Below are 20248 nucleotides of genomic sequence, written 5' to 3'. Positions count from 1 at the left end.
TTATTATCTTAAGTCATGAATTTATTCCTTATTGTCACTCACTACTTTGCTCATTTGCTAGGAAAAGGCAAACAAAAACGAAAATTATATTTCGGGTGAAGAAGAAGTCAAAGTGGCTTTAATTATATTGTAGTTTTTATGTGGAATGTTAATTTGAATCCGTTCATAAGGAGTGGAGAACAGCTAGTTTTACTGTACTACTGTTGCAACTTGCAAGACATGAACTCATCTTAGAGGCAGGGCAGGAGTTTGAAATTGCAATGCATGGCACATAGCTGATTTTTTCCCTCTTCAAAATACATGGCTATTTGATAGTAGAGAACCAAATGATTTGCATACAAATGCATTTAGGCTATTACAGCTATCATTCTGAGGGCTTCTCATCACTGGGACAGAGTTGAAGTGCTGCTAATTGACTCCACTGCAAAAAGTTAAAGGCCAGTCTGACCACCAGCCACATTCAAACACATGGCATTGTGTGAGCTGGTCAAATGGCTTAATGATTAACTAAAGTGTATACGTTTTACTCATTTATTCACCAATGTATTATTTTTGCTGGGGAAAAAAAGTAAGGCAATCCAGCACACCAGCTTTAAAACTGACTAATAGTGTGTTCTTAACGGTATAATGTTCTGATTTAGCCTACTTAGCATACTAAAACAAAAAAAAAGAAGCCTGGCTGGCCTACAAACACCTTCAAGAAATACATTTTCTGTTCGAATCAGTCAGGATGTTAATCAGGCTGAAAGAGTCCATAAATCCAGCAGACTGTTCATGACAGCTGGGCAGAAAACACGGCGTGGCCACAAACTCCAGCCAAACCAGCCAGAATAGCGTCAGTATGAATCCCAGAGTTCCTGCTGCTGCTCCTGTGAAGGTGCGCCGCTGCGCCGTGGACAGGAGGACATGAGGACAGGAGGAGGAGTTACCTGGGCGGGTCGTTTACGCAGGTAATTTCGACACTCTTCTCACGCGCTATCCAGGTTGTTGTCACTTCACTTTTTGATGGTGACGTTTCAACAAGACAACGAAAGAACAGGGCAACGGAAGGGACACAAATTCGGATAATGGGACAGCAACAAAGGTAAGCTGTCGTTTTACTTCCTGATCCTTACCTGATAATAACCTACTGTTAGTATATTAACAAACAGTGTAACAAATGGTGGTTTTAGTAGTTTATAGATTAAGGTAAATAAGGTCAGCTGGATGCAGAATAAAACACCAGGCCTTTACAAGCTACAATTTGTCTTTATTATTTAAAGTTATATATATTTTTATTGTTTTTAACTCAGTAAACTTGCCTGAATTTAACATGCTCAATAGCTATTTATTAATAGTGGCCTACCTCTTAAGTGCCACTAATAATCCCATAATAACTTGTGAGTATTATAGATTTGAACTTCTGCATTATGATTCCAGTGTGTATTGTAGGTTATTGTAGGCCTAATGTTTTTCAGATGTTTTGACATCCCTTTGAAGCACTACTGTCATTTATTTGAAGTACTGTGGAGAAAGTGAACGCTTTATCCATTGCTAATCACTATGCTTACAGTCATGTAGTGTATGTGGGACTTTTTGTAAATCTGTCCCCACCCTGTTGTGTTTCTTTCAGTCTGAATGCATAATCCTAACTGACAACATTTTGGACAACGGCTGCAGCACAATCCTATAAAGACAGACATTCAGAATAGTTTATAGTTCACTACAAATTCTTTAGTCTTTAATCCTGTCTGTGAGTGTGAGTGAGACCATGGCTGCATCCCAAACCTGCTGAGAGCTCCTTGACAAAAGATGCAACCAGGAGGTCCTCCCGCTCCTCCACCTCCGCCTCCGCCACCACCTCCACCTCCACCTCCACCTCCACCTCCACCTCCACCTCCAGCCCCTGGCCTCTCTCCATCCCTACATGGCTTTGGCCTCCTTGCCAAGGGAGCGCACCGGCGTTCCGGGATGCGAAATTTCAACTGGGAAACCCTCCCTAAACACAGTGTGATAGGAAAGCACAACATCTGGACAGCTGATAGGACTGATGGGGAATATGAGCTGGACACTGATCACATGGAGGAGCTGTTCAGCCGCAAGCAGGGCCAGCAACAACTGAAGGTCCTGAACCGCCACAGTCTGAGGGGCCTGCCGACTGCTGCCTCAGGAGGGGTGATGGTGAGTTGTCCAGCCATAGGATGCAGGTGTCACACATTGCTGAATCAGAGTCCTAACACTTTAACTCCAAGGGTTTGGTACTTTTGTTGTGTAATGCTGAGACATGGAGACAATTTCTTTAGACCTGGATTGATTTTTGTTTTCAGGCTTGCGGTTCAGATAAACAGGAAACAATGTTTACCTATGCAGCAAACTCTCTCGGATGGAGATCTCCTCTGTTGAGCTCATTCTGCATATGACATAAATCACCTGTTTTTCAGGGAATGGCACTAAAGTGATATTTTAGATTCATCACTTTTTTTTGTCTTCCCTTGTAAGTAAAAAAAATTGTCAATTTATTTGTACATTGCATTACCAGAATCATAATAATACAGTAAATGTTTGTCTGAGGAACTTTGTGTTTTGATTTAGAGTCACTCAATATAAGGGTGGAGTCTCACTATTCTTCATATCTGTTTGCTAAAGGAAGGTATAATTGTGTCCTCACACAGCACTATTCAGCATAGTCGCTTACTTGTGCTCTGTATTCAAGCTGCTGTATATAATAAGCTGTATTGCCATTCATTTAAAGGAAAGTCTTAAGCCAAAACATATCTATTTATAACCATCGTTGTCTTTTATAGCACAATAAAGATTGTCTGTTCAACAGAAGTGGGTTAAATTCTGTAACCAAACTTTTACTTTGACCCGTGGCCCATTTCCCAAGAGAGACACAGAGAAAATGTATCACCGATGCAAAAATGGTATCTTTGCCCCCTATTGTTCAATACAATCAACTCAAAGAATCCTTAACCTTTGGAATCAACTGTGTGTTTGGAAAGCGGAGGTATCTGTGATACAAAATGGATGTGATACACTGCTCAAGCCAATAGTGAAAATACCATAGCAAGCTGATTATATCCAGGTCTGTTTCCATTCCCAGGTTTCCATCCTCGGCTCCAAGAGCAGCATGAACATTGGAATTTTCCTAAAGCAATTCAAGCGGTGAGTCAGTGTTAGTACTCTTAAGGTGTGAGTGGTTTTGCACAATAATCTTGACAACACAAGATGAGGCAGACGGACTAGTCTGCAACACAACTGCATCATAGTCACAAAGCCAACATGTCCTGGCAGGTCTGATATACACTGTTCTACAGCTCCAACAGGTTATCTCCCTGGTAACCCTCCAATCAGTCATTGAGAGGGATTGTAAATGTATTGCCTAAGGTTATTTGACATATGCAACAGATTCAATCGGAAATGGAAAAAAAATACTATACAAACATTTGCAAACTGACCAAAATTCAACATATTTATCCAAGTATTCAAAGCTTATGTCTACTGTAGTTTCTTCCAAACAAGTTCCATATGTTTTTTTTTTCCTGTTCCAAATATGTTTTCTTGTCAGAGCATATTCCATCAATCCTGTACAGCATATGTTTTTCTGAAGATTGACATCAGCAGCGTTGCTATTTCGCAAAGCTATTTGAGCAGGTAGGGGCTTGTTGATGTCAGCAGCCCAACTTCTCCAGCTATGCAAAAGTGTGGTATTAAAGTAGACGCACACTGCTCGTGAGAAGTTCCAACCCTAAACATAAACATCAAGATAATTGGTGACTAACCCTATCCGTCTCTCTCCACCTCTCTCCACAGGCCTGTAAAAGACATGATTGAAGAAATTAAATCAGGAAGCAGTCTCACTTTTGGTTATGGAAAACTGAGGGAGCTGTGCAAGCTGCTGCCAGATGAAGGGGAGGTACTTGTGACAGCTGCTTCTATTTTTCTCATGTGTCTAATGTGTTCTGTAAATCTTACAACATTGCTGCCTGTAACGTTACCTCAAAAACCCAAATCCATTTAAGATTTGTGCTTGCTTTCTTTTGGCAGGAGAAGCAGCTGGTCAGTTTTAAGGGTGACCCCTCCGCTCTCCCTGAAGCCGATCTGTTTATGCTAATGCTGGTCAAGATTCCCAGGTGAGCTACAGTACCTAAATGTAACTCTGTAATGTACTACAAGTGTTAAAGCAGCAGTGGGTAGAATTGGAGCAAATATGGTTAAAAATAGTTATTTTTATAAAACGGTCACTATATCCTGACAGTGGTGAATGAGACAGGTAATCTGAAAAAAATCATGTGCCTCTGTGTCCTCCGGTGCTCCTAACAGCATCTGCAAGATTTCACAGACCGGAGGAACACAATCAATCAGGGCTGATCTAGAGTCCCCCATTCAGCTGCCGTCTCTGAGCAGCTGTCAAACTAGGCAGCGCTGATCAAATATGAATCAATATTCTGTTACTGTAATGCCTATTTCTCACCTCAAGTGTTTTCAGAAAATTCTTGTAGTGTACTGTTTAGCTGTAAAATTAGAAAGTTTGTGACCCGGCAGCCAGGTTGAGGAAATACCAAGCACCGCCCACCAACCGGAGCAATCGTTCTCATTTTACAGCTAAACAGTACACTACAAGATGTTTCTGAAAACATGTGAGGTGAGAAATAGGCATTACAGTAACAGAATATTGATTCATATTTGATCAGCGCTGCCTTGTTTGACCGTTTATTCGGACTTCACGAGTGATTGACAGCTGCCTCTGTTGAATGAACAGCCAATAGTAATGCTCTCTCTCTGAAATTACCTTTGATTGGCCAAAGTCTCCTGTCACCGGCTAGATGTTCTAAAGCCTGAAAACAGAGCCATGAGGAGATGCAGAAGTCTAGTTATCTCTCAGAGCACTTGAATTACAATATTCTGAAAGGTTATTATGGAATTTTTGCCCAATGATGCCATAAACGTTCTGTCTACTGCAAATTTAAATGTCAGTGTTAGTTTACTAATGATGGAAACCTTGTGTCTGTTAGCTATGAGGAGCGTCTCAGCAGCTTGGTGCTCAAAGAGGAATTTGTCCCCCTCATGGATGAAATGAAAGAATTCATTTGCACTTTGACAGCGGCTGGAGAGGGTAATGTTTGTTTTCCTGGATGTTAAATAGATATGACTCGTAACATATTTTGAGCAAAAATAAGAGTTGTAAACCCATTTAGACTTAGAATTAACCATGTGTGTCCTATTTTAGAGCTGTTGGAGTCTGATAATCTTCATTCCGTCATTCGCCTGGTACTGAAGACTGGAAATTACATGAATGCTGTAAGTGTATAATATGGGATAGTGGAGTTTTGGATGGCTTTCCTTTGTGTTTGTGCATCTCCGAGTCTCATTTTATTTATTTGATCACAGGGTGGCTATGCAGGCAGTGCAATTGGCTTCCGAATGGCTTCTCTGTTGAAGCTCGTGGACACCAAAGCAAACAAACCTGGAATGAATCTAATGCATTATGTTGTGATGGCAAGTAGCTTTTATTACTTTAATCTGTTTGCAATGTAGAGTAAATTTTTCTGTATCTTGTTTGTGAAATGTGATTTTTATACATACTTTCATATTCACTACAGCAAGCTCAGAAGGCAGATGGGGACCTGCTTAAATTTACAGACCAACTCAAACACATTGAAGCTGCAGCTAGGTGAACACTCTTGTTTACAGGCGCTCAACATACTTTGACCCTCTTTTTATTTGCTGTATCCTCACAATTTATCTTTTTTTTTAATTCTTAGAATGAATAAAGGTGAAATTGAAGCAGAGTTTGCAAAACAGGTAAAGAAAGTTCAAGATGCCAAAGCGGACACCTTGAAGCAAGAAGACCTAAAGGCACAGATGGGGGATTTTCTAAAGGTGAGGAAGCCTTTTGTCGGGGAATTCAGCCCAGTTTTTGTAATTTTCGATAGGGATTACATGTTCTAATGTCTTGATTTGGGCTCCATTTAGGAGGCTGAGGTCTACTTGGCAGAAATAGAGACTGATCTTGAGGAATTGCAGTCAGTGAGTGACTCCGTGGCAGAGTACTTCTGTGAAAACCCAAACAAGTTCCAACTGGAGGAGTGTTGCTCCATTTTCAACTCCTTTTGTGAGAGATTTACACGGGCCATGCAGGTAAGCCTGTGAACTTGCATGTTTTCCTTAACTGAGATATAAAAAAACCTCCTGCTTGATCCATTAATGGTGTGATTTTCTGCAGGAAAACAAGGCTCGAGAGGTGGCGGAGGTGCAGCGGAGACACAGAGACAGGTTGCAGAATGCTGCCAAGCGCAGGTCCACAGCTACCTGCTCCAGCAGAGACAAGGAAATGGAGGGAGTTGCATTGCAGTCCATACTACAGAACTTCCTTACCAAACGTGTCTCTCGCAGGAGATCCGGGAGGCCCTCCTCCACTTATGGAAGCCCCACGAATGGCAGCCCCAACCATGGGAGCCTATCAGAAATGACCTCTCAAGCTAACCTCCCCGCTGGAAATCAAAAAAAAGGAGGCTCTTTAAGAGCTATGGACTTGGGCAGGAAAGAGTGGAATTCAGCAGCTGAACTCACAGAGAACTTTTCACAGGAGAAAGTTCAGTCTAATAGCGAGGACAACAAGGCAAAAGGTGGCATTCCTTTTGAACAAGAGGTGAAAACTTCCAAAAAAGAGGACTCCAGGGCTTTTACACGCCCAGCCAATAGGACCGCCCGCATTTCCTCCTCAGGCAGAACTCTCTCAGCTACTATTAATGATGGTGATGAGGATCTACAGGATAATAATGAGGAGGAGGCTGAAAAGTTGCGTGAAGCATCTAGAAAAGTTTTGCGCTTTCAAAACAGCCGTGGCAGTGTCTCATCTGATGACTGCTCTCTGGAAAAACAGAAATCTCCCCCTCTAGTCACCACCTTGCCTCGTCAACGCACCTTCGATGAGGACACAGGGAGGTATCCTGGAGACCCAAACAATGAGGATTTGGTTCGATTTTTGCTAAATCCTCAGTCCTCCTCAAAACGTAACCTCGGCCGCCGCCACACTCTACCTCCCAACGTCTTTAAAACTGAGGAAGATGAGGATAATCTGTGCACTAAGCCTCCAGTCAGAACTCCTAATTCTGCGTCAAGAGAAAAAGAGACACTGCCAGAAGAGGGTGCTGGACCAAATCCCTCAAAACAAGTGTTTGACTTTACTGAAGCATCTATCAACGTTCATAAATCTGGTGCTCAAGACCAGAATTCTCCATCAGCAGAAAAGAAAAGCAAGTCAAATGTTTCTGTATCCCATGTTGATGATGAAGGTCTTGTGGAGCAAAGCGAAGTGGGCATATCAGTGGAGCCCACAGGCGACCACATGCAGAGGAATGGTGAAAATGTTCCCCCCAAAAGTCCATGGATTAAGACTGAAAACTCTGGACTATTTTTTAACTTTTTAAAACGCCTTGGAGACATGAGCAAAGTGCAAAACAGCAAGGAAACTGTCCCTAAGGGTACTGGTTCTAGCGTCTAAGCATTGAGATGTATCAAATGTACGGTCATCATGGTGTTGATGTAGTGTTATATTTAATTTTACTATTGTAAATTGATAATGAGGTGGTTAAGAGATGGAGAGACGCTTCTAGTAAAGTGGTAAGAGAATGTTTTTGTTGAGGAAAGGTCATTTTGTATGTTGTACCACTAGATGGCAGCATATAACAGTAACATGGTGAACTGTTGCTCAGAGAATATGGGTGTTGTTGATTTCCAGGCAATCACACACACTGTAAAACATTTTTTTATTATTTCTTTTAATCCGTATTAAGATTATCCTGACAGTACGGCATTGTCCTCATCAGTTGGATAAATGGGTCAATACTTACAGTGTTAGTGTTCTTTGTCTGGATTCAAATATACAACCTTACAGAATGTAATGAGAAAGTACATGGATGTTGAGTGTGAGCATTAGAGAGCGGAGAGAAAACGGACAGTGTGTAAAATATTGGTTTGATTGTTATTTTTGATACTTTGATAAATGACTACTTGTACTGCATGTTTGAATTTAACACTGTTATTTTTTCAGTTTTTTCATCTTTGTTTTCCTCCTCTGTTGTTGTCACAGAATCACATCAAACATGCAGAAGGTTGAGGATGCTTTCAGGGTCTTACTCAATTCAGCCATTGTTTTGAGCTTAAATGGGTCAGTGTTACAAAGGCAGACTGTATCTGAGCAGAGCTGAACCATGGACTGTCAGTGGCGAAGTGAAGGGTGCGGATCTCAAATTAACTTGAGAAGAGATCGCTGTGGTTGAAGGGCCAACACCTGCTGGTCTCCACTAGCTGGGGAGCAGATACAAGGGGTCAGCGAGGCCACAGCTTGTGCCAATACATCTAGGATTTCAAAGTTCAACTGCTAGCAGCTGATACCAGGGTTACAATAATTAGCTTTTTAGGATTATGTCCAGCCGTCCGACTGAAGTGTAACAATGAGGTAATGTTAATGACCTTTTATTTAGTTTTGTTCTAATTTAAACACCAACTGGAGTGATCTGAATGTTTTCTATATTTCTTTGCAATTAAATATTTATAAGACTGAGTCAAAATTACAGAGAAACAAATAGTGTTGTCACTGTATCGCAAGTTGTCAAATTGTTGTTTGTAACTGTATCTGTAATCAGTGAGAGTGGTAAATAAATATGTATGAATACCCATTTTTTAATAAGAGAATCACTTAAGGTTAAAGGTCAAGATAGTGGTATTAACATATTTGTATTACAAATGTATATTCACAAATAGAAAATCAACAACATATTTATACAGCTCTATAATGTCTGTAATGTAATGTGTGATAACGCAACATACTGACAATTAAAAAGTCCCAGGCCATTATTATTGGATTATTTGTATTGTTACATAATGTGTTAGAAACATGATACACCTGCATGTCTATGATTTCAGTGTAGTGTTATCTAAGTTTATATTAACAGGTAATTGCAGGACCTGGCAGTTATCAGTTGCTACTGACAACCATGAAGAACAGACAGAAAACATACCCAATAGAATCCTTTGTTGCCATATCCACCTGCACAGAAAACATTGGCAGGAAGACGACGCCTTTTCTCCTCACAGACTTGCAGGTTAATGATAGAAACATCCACCACTCTGAGCTCATCAACAACTTTACCAGCAGTACCAAAAGTACTTCTTTTATGCTCATTTCAGATCTGGGAAGTGGAATTGGTTGCACTCTGTTGTCCAGTCCAGCCTTCCCAGACAGTTGAAGACACAAAATCAGAAAGCAAAACTTAAAAACTAGAAGTGTCTAATTTCACAACATCCTTCCTTTTATTCATCAGACTTCAATTTAACAAACAATCGTTGGAATATGGAGCTGATAAAAATAATGAAGAAAAAAAATTTACCAAAAGAAAAGTATAATGTCACCTGAGAATATGTACTTACTCTGAGGAGCAGGATATCAATACCATTTCATAACATGGGTGTTGGTATGCATTTCAATGTATCTAATGTTTCCAGCATAAACCCTCTTGAGATTGTGGGTAAAGAACAACACTTGTAGGTTCCCTGAATGAGAGATCATAGAGAGGTTGTCAGTAAATTTTTCTAAAATTGTGACAACAATAATAATAGGCCTTTATTTTTTTCATTATTAAAAAGTCGGTTAAGATGTCTTTTTAAATTGATTTGTAATAACATGAATCAAATATTGCTGGAAATGTAACTCATAAGTCATCCCAAATATCTCCTGTGGTCATATATATACTGTATTATCTTGATTAATTCATCTTAGTTCACGTGCAGGTAGTTATTTGTCCTATTAATTGGTTGCCGAATGTCAATATCTTATAGTTCGTCAGGGAAGACAACAAAGGGAGGAAAGAGAGAGAGATGGAGGAAGGAAAGAAAAACGCAAGACATTTGGAGTGCTCTATAATTGTAAAATGTATGTTTGCCTGTAAATATTTGCTCGTAAAATGCATTTATTAGAATTCTGCAGGTGTCAAATATGATAAATAGAGGCTTACATCATCATCATAACCAATAAATAACACTTACACAGGGGAGTTGCATCTCTGAGGGCGGTACACACAGTGAATACTGAGTATTGCAGGAGCAGTTACAACAAATAGGATGGCTTTGAATGCTTTTTGCTACTTTATATACAGCCCTCCATGCACAATGAAAACAGCAGTGTTTTATGATCAGTTAATTGGTGTGTTCAGTCTTATATTGTTACTCAAATGAATAAAATAGGCCTATGTTACTTTTATTGACACCAACAAATTGGTTCCACATGATAGTTTGACAAAGAAGTGGTTTTATGAACTGGTGTTTAGGTCAACACTTATTATACACCATGGGGACAAAACTAAACAGAGTTTCACTGCTTGAAAAAGGATTGGGTCGACAGTGCTGAAAGGAAATAAGACAAAAAGAGGACAAATGTGCAAAATCAGAAGTCTGTCAAATATGAAAAAATGAAAGAAAGTAAAGTTCTTAATGCAAAGGTTAAATGGGAAATAGACATTGGCAATGCCTTTGATGACTTTGAGTGGAAGTCCATCTGCGATGGCTCTCAGTCATTCTCCTATAACAGTCGACACAAACTCTTACAGTTCAACCTTATTCACAGGGTTTACTTGACTCCTCAACGCCTCCATAAGATAAATAGTAGCTATTCAGAATATTGCCCTAGATGTAAGTCTGAAACAGGGACTCTTTTACATATGTTCTGGACATGCAGTGGCCTGGAGCAATACTGGAGATCTATCCTGGACATCATTAAAAGGATTGTGCAGGTGGAAATCCCAACCAACTGACACTACTGGGGGACCACTCAGTTTTACCAGTCAATCTGAGGGGCAATATTCGCTTTATCAGACTAGCCCTAATCGCATCTAGTAAATGTATAGCCATTCGCTGGAAAGATGAGGAGCCCCCTAGTGTATCTTTTTGGCTAAAAGAGCTCTCATCATATTTACCTTCAGAAAAAATTATGTTTAATCTCAAAAAGAAACCATGGCTCTTTGATAAATGTTGGGGTGACTTTGTAACCTTTTTACATACTGGTACTTCTCTTAATGGTGTTGTCCATAGTCAGACCGTTTAAGAGAATATACTGCATGTATATAGCTTGTCTATCTCTTGTACTGCTATTACTTCTGTAATTCTCTCTCTTTATTTGTTTTTACTTATTGATATGTGTATGTATGTATATATATGAATATATATATATATATGTTTTATATATATATATATATATATATATATATATGAATATATATGTTCTTTCTTTCTTTTTAATTATTATTTTTTTACTTTCTCTTTTTTTTTCTTTACTTGTATTTATCACAATTATGACTACTGTTATTTTGTTATCATATATGCTAAGTTTATTCATGCAATTATCCTAAAAGAACTCAATAAATATATTGTTTAAAAAAAAAAAGAAAATGTGAAAAAATGATTTGCATGTTGGTGGACTACAATAAAATGCCTTTCCTGAATGTCAGTTGATGCTTCAACAGACCATTATATCTTAAAAATAAACATCATAAAAACAGATTAAAAATATCCAAAACCAGAAAATAAATAGCTGCCTATACAAACAATGAATCAAGAGCTGCAGATTTCTGTATTTCAAACTGCAGAAGAGCTCACTGTGATAGTAAGCCTGTATCTTTTACCTAAACTGACTGCAGATATTTCGATTGGTTATTCACAAAACACACACAAATGATCCTAAATACTATACCTTCATGCAATCACACTGTGTTACCATGGCTCAGTTTCACTTTTCACATGTCAACATGATGGCCTGCAGTGGCCATGCTGTGTATGGAGGCATCAGGTGCTGCAGCTCCTGAAAGATCCTGAACATAAGTTATTATATTGTCTGCACAAGATAATATATATATATATATATATACATATATATATATATATATATACATATATATATATATATATATACATATATATATATATATATATTTCTGTCAGTTTTGAGGCGATGGGATATCATACACATCACAGAGTATGCAAAAAAATGCATGCAGAAAAAAATGTGTCTACTTATTAAAATGTAAATATATTAGCCTTTATAGTATAAATGATACACACATGTGCGTGCGTCAGTGAAAGTCATGGAAACAGAACGGTGACGCGCGGCCGAGGTCATATAAAAGCTTCTGCTGACCTTCGTTCTCTCCCTTTGCACTTGGATCTGACACTAGTTGGCACCTTTTGCAAAACTGACCGCTGGCGAGCCGAACTCTTTGGAGGAAAGCATTTAACTGATCTTGTTGGAGAATCAATCACCTGAAGAAGAAGCAGAAGAAGCAGAAGAAGAAGCAGACCAAACTACCTGTAGAGATGTCTGTCAGCACAGCTCCTCTCGCCGAGCAACACCTGCTCACCGGTGGCCGGTGTGACCCGGACCATCACGGAGCAGGTAAGACAACTAAATTCATTCATTCATTCGTTCATTTAAAGTTTTTAAAGAGGTTCATTAAGGGTTTTCTCTTAATGAACCTCTTTAAAAACGTTAAATGAACCCATTTTGTTGAATGTAAAGGTGAATAAGTAACAGAATATCTGATGGCCTGTTTGAAAGCACTGATTGATCCTCGACGTTTTCTCTGTAAAAGTTTAATTAGCAGCTTTGAATGTATTAAAACTCGCGGTAAAAGATGTGGAATATATGAACAATGGTGCAGTGATTTGAAAACACATTTATTTTGGTTTGACAGCCTCAATTTAGTTAAAATTTGTAGTTAGAAGTTTGGCGTTGAAAGTTTTGGAAACAAAATAGTGACTGGGCTAATTTTTAAAAGATGCGTGAAGATAGATATTTTTTGTAACCATGGAGATGATGTTACCATGGAGATGATGTAACTGTTAGGTGGAAACGTCGGGCGCTATTAAGAGCTGACGTCAGCACGTGCAGATGTAAACAAACCAGACCCGTTCCTCTGTGTGGACAGATAAGATGACTTTACTGGTTTTAAATTCAGAGTTGTTGTTATCGGAGCATCGGGTTCATTTAAGTTCAAAGTTCATCACATTTATGAACTAATTTTCAGATATTCGTTAAAACATATCATCAGATCCATGTTTTTTTTTTTTATAAGAAAATAGATGAATTGAACTGCAGGTGTTTGGCTGTTGTTGAACAAAGAGCAAGAACTGTTGTGTTTAATAACTTTTGGTACAATAAATGACTTTATTATAAACATTATTTAATAATTATATTCCACTATTTCTCAATAGCTGGTAATTTATTTAATAGATAAAAGTTACATGTAAGGTAAGCGGTTACAATTCACCCTCTGATGCCCCGATGTTAATAATACATATAAATGAGGTCATCTACTGACCGTAGAGGTGGATCTGCAAATAAAGCGTTTGCATCATGCTTATCAATTAACTTCATATTACTATCCTAGAAATGTATTAAATAAATTACCAGCTATTTATTACCTGCTTTGCAACAGCGGAATATAATTATTAAATAATATTGTTTTGTTTTTTTAATATACATTTTTAAATAAATATTTGGGTAATTTCAAAGAAACTTCAAACATGTTACTTGCTAATATCACCTACTTAGCCATGAAATTTGCGGACATGTAAAATGAAGTGTTACCTCACTTATTATTATTATTATTATTATTATTACTATTATTACTATTATTATTATTTAGGACTCTTGCACTTGACATGTTGTTATTTAACACGGAAATGTAAATTTCGTTCCGAGTGAAAACAATTACTGGTTTTCGTGGTTTGTCATGTAACTGCGCGGTGACTGCTCGTGCGTACAGGATGCCACAGTCTCGTGCACGCGCTCTGATTTGTAATGTATAAACTGGGAGAATAAGCGACTATAGTATAGTATGCACAGAAGCTCAGACATTTGTGTGATTATGCTGGAGAAGCTCTGTTGTTGGATGCGCGTGAAAGTACCCAAGGTTCAGCGTGCGTAATTACGCATGCAGTTTTGTTTATGTATTTGTATTTCACACCGCTTATTGCAAACCATAGGAGTGATGGAGATTGTGACATCATCTTGCAAACACACAGTTGACACAGCGTCATGAAAAAACAATCCTCTTCTAAATTATGCCTGGGGTCTCAACGGATTATATGCCAATTCTTTTTCACATCATATGCCAGAGTAATCAATGGCACACTGTACACCTGTGTCTGTATTGTTATGCACTGATGGTGCTCTGTGACTGATAAATGTTGACTTCGGAACATGGTTTCATAATCAGAACTCGGTCCGTTACTATTTCTTGTAATGCTCTGTTCGGTTGTACAGTTTTTATTAACATTTCTTGTTAATAAAAGCCTGTGTGACGTCATCTTGTCCCTGTAAAAATCGAGGTTTATCTTGTTTGTGTGATACTGTCACGTTTGTGCTCACAGGGGGACTGAGCAAGGCAACTTTTTCAATAAGGTAAGGTTAAGGTAAGAACTTCTGAAAATCAGCATGTTCTTACAAAGTTGTGCGTGGTGTCTGTGATCGTGTGCTGGAGTGCTTGTCGGGATCTGAATCAGTGTGTGACCCTTTTATGTATGTTCTTTAACACCTTCTTATATAAGTGATGGTATCTCTCATGAACACTAATATCTGCCAACATGAGGAGGTTACTGGTTATTCACATGAGAGATATTTGCATGTGTGTTTGTTTTGTCTTCTCACCAAGTGGATGTGTTGGAAAAGGGGAACGTCTGCAACGTGTGCTATTTAACAACACACAAACATAGTCCTGATAAAGCATAATTTAAGTTTTCAAGTTTTAATCTTTAATCTGTTATTTTAAGCTATTTATAACAGTATAACTAAATATTTTTTTTTGGATTATTGCTTATTTAGTCACTAATAATAATTGTAATAAGAAGTGGTTAGGTTTTTCCGTATACTTAAACTTTTTTTTCCCTCACAGGTGTCTCCAACGTCATTGAACGTCCTGCAGCTGAAGCTCCCGATGTGATCAGGATCATCGACGATGACAACAAAGGTAACACTCTCACTGTTGTTGTTCTTGATGACGATGGCCCTGAAGAAGCAGGCGTTCACATTCCTGAGGGAAATGAAGGTGTAGGCATCCCCCCTCTCTCCTCTGATGATGAAGATCAGGAAGAGGAGGTTGAAGATGTGGGCATTCCCCCTCTCTCCTCAGACATTGATGATGAAGATCAGGAAGAGGAGGTTGAAGATGTGGGCATCCCCCCTCTCTCCTCAGACATTGATGATGAAGATCAGGAAGAGGAGGTTGAAGATGTGGTCATTCCCCCTCTCTCCTCAGACATTGATGATGAAGATCAGGAAGAGGAGGTTGAAGATGTGGTCATTCCCCCTCTCTCCTCAGACATTGATGATGAAGATCAGGAAGAGGAGGTTGAAGATGTGGGCATTCCCCCTCTCTCCTCAGGCATTGATGATGAGCAAGAAGCGGTTGAAGATGTGGACATCTTACCTCTCCTCTTCACTCACCGCTTGGCTTTTGAAGATCAGCGAGAGGTTGAGGATATGGACATCTTCCCTCTCCCCTCGGCTTTGGAAGATCAGCGAGAGGTTGAAGATGTGGACATCTTCCCTCTCCCCTTGGCTTTGGAAGATCAGCGAGAGGTTGAAGATGTGGACATCTTCCCTCTCCCCTTGGCTTTGGAAGATCAGCGAGAGGTTGAAGATGTGGACGTCTTCCGTCTCTTCTTCCCTCTCCCCGCGGCTTTGGAATATCAGCAAGAGGTTGAAGATGTGGACATCTTCCATGGCGATGATGAGGAAGATGATTCAGTCACAGATGACAGCGATGACTGGAGTGACAGGGCTGAATCTCCTGACCGGATCAGCGATGACTCTGGTTATGAGAGCATGTCATCTGAGGAAGAAGAGGAAGATGGTCATCAGGGTGATAATGAAGATGTAGAGGAGTTTGAGTTTGAGATTGACGATGTCATCTTTCGAAATCCTCGCTTACATCGGCAGCCTCCTCAGCTTCAGGAACCTGATCAGCATCAGGAACCTCCTCAGCACCAGGAACCTGATCAGCATCAACAACCTCATCAAGATCAAGGAATCATCCGGGAGGAGGCCAGCTCTGAAGAGCCGACTCCCTCAACTTCCTGCCCTAGCTCCTCCAGGAAGAGGAGCAGGGAGGAGGGCGATGAGGAGACGGATCCTGCTAAAAGGCCCAGAGGGAGTTACGAGGAAAGCCTCAGAGAAGAGGACAGCTCAACTTCTGGCCTCAGCACCTCCACAAAGAGGAGTGGGGAGAGTCACTGGGAGGTCATCGCTAAGAGGCCAAGGTGGTATGATGACAGCGACTCAGATTAGGATTTCTGCCCCATATGAAGCAGGACTGACAATCCATCTGGAAACAGTCACATCTGATGCCTGGATTTCTCTTTGTAGCAGTGAGGGGTGGTCTTTGCATCTGGCAGGACTGGCAGCACCCTAGGTAGAGAGTTGCACCAGGGCCTATGTGTACCCAGTGACTTGATTTTAGGTTTGTAACTTTAAGAAGTGTCTTTTGGGTCTGGTAGGACTTTTTTACCTTGAGGGCTGGCTAGTTTGTGTCTGACAGGAATGTTTATGCCTCTGCGCCGGCGACAGTTGTGGCCAGAGGCATTATGTTTTTGGGTTGTCCGTCCGTCCGTACCATTCTCATGAACACGATATCTCAGGAGTGCCTGGAGGGAGTTTCTTCAAATTTGGCACAAACTTCCACTTGGACTCAAGGATCAACTGGTTAGATTTTGGTGGTCAAAGGTCAAAGATCACTGTGACTTTACGTCCATCCCATTCTCGTGAAAGTGATATCTCAGGAACGCCTGGAGGGAATTGTATTATATCTGGCACAAACATCTGCTTGGACTCAAGGATGAACTGATGAGAATTTTGTGGTCAAAGGTCAAGGTCACTGTGACCTCACAAAAACATTTTTTGACATAACTCAAGAATTCATATGCTAATCCTGATATTTTCACAGGAATGCCTAATAGGATAAAATGATGAAGTGATGACATTTTGGACTTTTTAATCTTGAAGGCTGAATAGTTTGCATCTGGCTGGGCTGGCACTGCCCTAGGTAGCATCATGCACCAGGGTCTGTTTTAGTTTTGTAAAATAAAGAGATGTCCTGAACGAGAAGATCGAGTTGGATGGAGCTCTTTGAGTCCTGGAGTTGTCAGAAGAGCCTCATAGAGGAGGACAGCTCTGAAGAGCCGACTCGCTCAACTTCTGGCCTCAGCTCCTCCACAAAGAGGAGTGGGGAGAGATCCTGGGAGGTCATCGCTAAGAGGCCAATGTGGTATGATGACAGCGATTCAGATTAGGATTTCAGCCCCGTATGAAGCAGGACTGACAATCCATCTGGAAACAATCACATCTGATGCCTGGATTTCTCTTTGTAGCAGTGAGATGTGGCCTTTGCATCTGGCAGGACTGGCAGCACCCTAGGTAGAGAGTTGCACCAGGGCCTGTGTGTACCCAGGGACTTGATTTTAGGTAAGTAACTTTAAGAGGTGTCTTTTTTGTCTGACAGGACTTTTTATGCCTCTGCGCCGGCGACAGTCGTGACCGGAGGCATAATGTTTTCGGGTTGTCCGTCCGTCGGTACCATTCTGATGAACGCGATATCTCAGGAACGCCTGGAGGGAGTTTCTTCAAATTTGGCACAAACTGCCACTTGGACTCAAGGATCAACTGGTTAGATTTTGGCGGTCAAAGGTCAAAGATCACTGTGACTTTACGTCCGTCCCATTCTCGTGAAAGTGATATCTCAGGAACGCCTGGAAGGTATTGTATTTCATCTGACACAAATATCTGCTTGGACTCAAGGATGAACGGATTAGAATTTTGTGGTCAAAGGTCAAGGTCACTGTGACCTCACAAAAACATTTTTGGACATAGCTCAAGAATTCATATGCTAATCCTGATAATTTCACAGGAATGTCTAATAGGATAAAATGATGAAGTGATGACATTTTGGACAGACTTGGATTCAAACTGCAACTTGACTGATTGGAGGAGGCATACCCCAAATAAATTAAATGGAACCCTAAATAGTCTTCCAAAGCCTAAATATAATATAATATAATATTATATATTATATATATATATATATATATATTGACTATTGATTTTAAAATGAATGAAAACAAAGTGAATTTAGTCCTCCGAAGAGGAGGGTGTGGTGTCGTGCCCCAAAAAAACTAACATAAAAAAAAAATATTTATTTATTTAAAAATAAATAATAATATATATATAAATAAATAAATAAATATAGTTGATAGATAAGATTCTCTTCTCAGGCCTGGTCTTAAGAGGAGACCCCTCTTCCTGATCCAGGCCTGATTACCATGATCACTGCTCCTTTGTGTTGATAGGAGCCAGTTGAGGTATTTGACTGAAATGCCTCAACTGGTTCCTACTGTATATGTGCCATGCTGGCCTGAAATTCACTGGGCTTCATGCTGAACTCACACCATTTGTGGACAAAGGTAAATACAAGATTCTGACTTGGTAAGTGACCTACAGTAGTCTAATAAAGACTCTAGCTTTCATATATTCCTGTTTATTCATTTAATAGCACTTATTTAATAAGTCAAAGATTACTCACTCTTTTGTACTTTGATTTCTTTGTATTTTTACTGAGGTGACAATGACTTGAGATACAGGTATGGAAATCATTAATAACATTATCAACTTTATTATCAGTAATTCATTTAATATTTATCTTACTCACTTTTTTATATGTTTTTACTCAGGTGCAGATGGCCCACCGGAGAGAGAAGACAACGTAAAAGACCGAGACTCAGCGTTCCAGTACATTCTCAGTACATCCAGAGTTTCCGTGACGACAAAGAAGAAATGCAAACATCCCGGGAAGCTGCAGCACCACAGCTGAACACACTGAACACACTTCTGCACCAAACCTGCTTCCAGAGCCCAAACCAGTGCGGCAACACTTAGAAGAAGACGACAGCCCCAGTCGAGACGATGAGGAGCGTCCCAAACTCACCAGTGCAGATGAAGCTGTCACTATGTGCTTCCACTGTGGTGGCAGGTTTGGGAAGCTCCACAAATCAAGACAGTCAAGAAAGAGACACAGGCAGACCTTTATCATTGTTTATAGGCACTATTGTATATTATTAATTTTACTACAGTTGTTTACTGTGCAGTACATTCCTACAAAGTAGGTTGGTGTTGAATTCATTAAAAATGGACTAAATGTAACATCCAGTGTTCTGTGAGATCCTCTACCCTCAGTGATGCTGCGTTAACATGAAGCTTCTTAAATACTGAATCCACTGCAGGTGTCACAATGTTTTTATTGGCTAAATACTTTCAGATTTGTAAACATTTTGACACAGATGATATAAAACTCCATCAGAAATTTTCAAATTGAGTCCTGAAAATCCACAAATTCAGATTCCTCTCACATTAATTAGGACAAAGTAACCAGAGGAATCTGGTCAAATCAAGTCTAATTTTACATAAATGATTAAAATGACCTCAAGGCAATGAAGCCTAAAGTTTGGGAGGGTTTGTTGACTTGTGCTTAATGTTATTTTTTATATACTGTATATATACTGTATATATACAGCGGGTAAAATAAGTATTGAACATGTCACCATTTTTCTCAGTAAATATATTTCCAAAGGTGCTATTGACATGAAACTTTCACCAGATGTTGGTAACCCAAGTAATTCATACATACAAAGAAATCAAAACAAATAAGTTCAGAAATTAAGTTATGTGTAATAATGTGAAATGACACAGGGAAAAAGTATTGAACACATGAAGAATGCAAGGTGCAAAAAAGGCATGGAAAGCCAAGACAACAGCTGAAATCTATCAGTAATTAGAAAGCAATCCGGCCCCCTGCCAGTGCAAATTAATATCAGCTGGTTCAGTCCCAACTGATGGCCTATAACAAGGTGTCACACAAGAAACATCTCATGAAGAGTAAAAGCAAAGAGCTCTCTCAAGACCTTTGCAACCTTAATGTTGCAAAACATACTGATGACATTGGTTACAGTTGCATTTCTAAACTTCTGAATGTTCCAGTGAGCACTGTTGGGGCCATAATCCGGAAGTGGAAAGAACATAATTTTACCATAAACTGGCCACAAACGGGTGCTCCTCGCAAGAGTTGTCCAAGAGCCAAGGACCACTTGTGGAGGGCTTCAGAAAGACCTGGAATTAGCAGGCGTCCCCTCCCGAGATCAGCGAGCTGCGGCCGTTTGATTCTGCGGC

General features: G+C 39.8%; 2 protein-coding genes across 5 annotated transcripts; both read left to right on the top strand.

Annotated features, from left to right (window-relative positions):
* Positions 1-633: 633 nt before the first annotated feature.
* Positions 634-8663, top strand: fhdc4 (FH2 domain containing 4). The gene is made up of 12 exons (XM_074640333.1): positions 634-1084; positions 1613-2160; positions 3083-3144; positions 3793-3895; positions 4027-4112; positions 4995-5095; positions 5210-5280; positions 5371-5478; positions 5583-5653; positions 5745-5862; positions 5956-6120; positions 6206-8663. Exons 2-12 carry the CDS (start codon positions 1792-1794, stop codon positions 7484-7486), a joined length of 2535 nt encoding a protein of 844 aa, XP_074496434.1. The 5' UTR covers positions 634-1084; positions 1613-1791; the 3' UTR covers positions 7487-8663.
* Positions 8664-12165: 3502 nt separating this feature from the next.
* Positions 12166-19225, top strand: LOC141770617 (uncharacterized). 4 transcript variants are annotated; one of them, XR_012594604.1, is made up of 5 exons: positions 12166-12427; positions 14928-15002; positions 15165-15559; positions 15668-17446; positions 17532-18113. XR_012594604.1 is itself a non-coding variant. In XM_074640331.1 (4 exons), exons 1-4 carry the CDS (start codon positions 12349-12351, stop codon positions 16319-16321), a joined length of 1203 nt encoding a protein of 400 aa, XP_074496432.1. In that variant the 5' UTR covers positions 12166-12348; the 3' UTR covers positions 16322-18113. The 4 variants fall into 4 exon arrangements, 1 of the variants encoding a protein (XP_074496432.1); XR_012594603.1 differs by having other exon boundaries at positions 15668-17716; positions 17858-17874; XM_074640331.1 differs by having other exon boundaries at positions 15668-18113.
* The last annotated feature ends 1023 nt before the right edge of the window (positions 19226-20248 follow it).

This window comes from Sebastes fasciatus, chromosome 7 (genome assembly GCF_043250625.1).
Source record: "Sebastes fasciatus isolate fSebFas1 chromosome 7, fSebFas1.pri, whole genome shotgun sequence".
Classification (NCBI taxonomy): domain Eukaryota; kingdom Metazoa; phylum Chordata; class Actinopteri; order Perciformes; family Sebastidae; genus Sebastes; species Sebastes fasciatus.
This window is presented reverse-complemented; position numbering and strand designations above follow the sequence as displayed.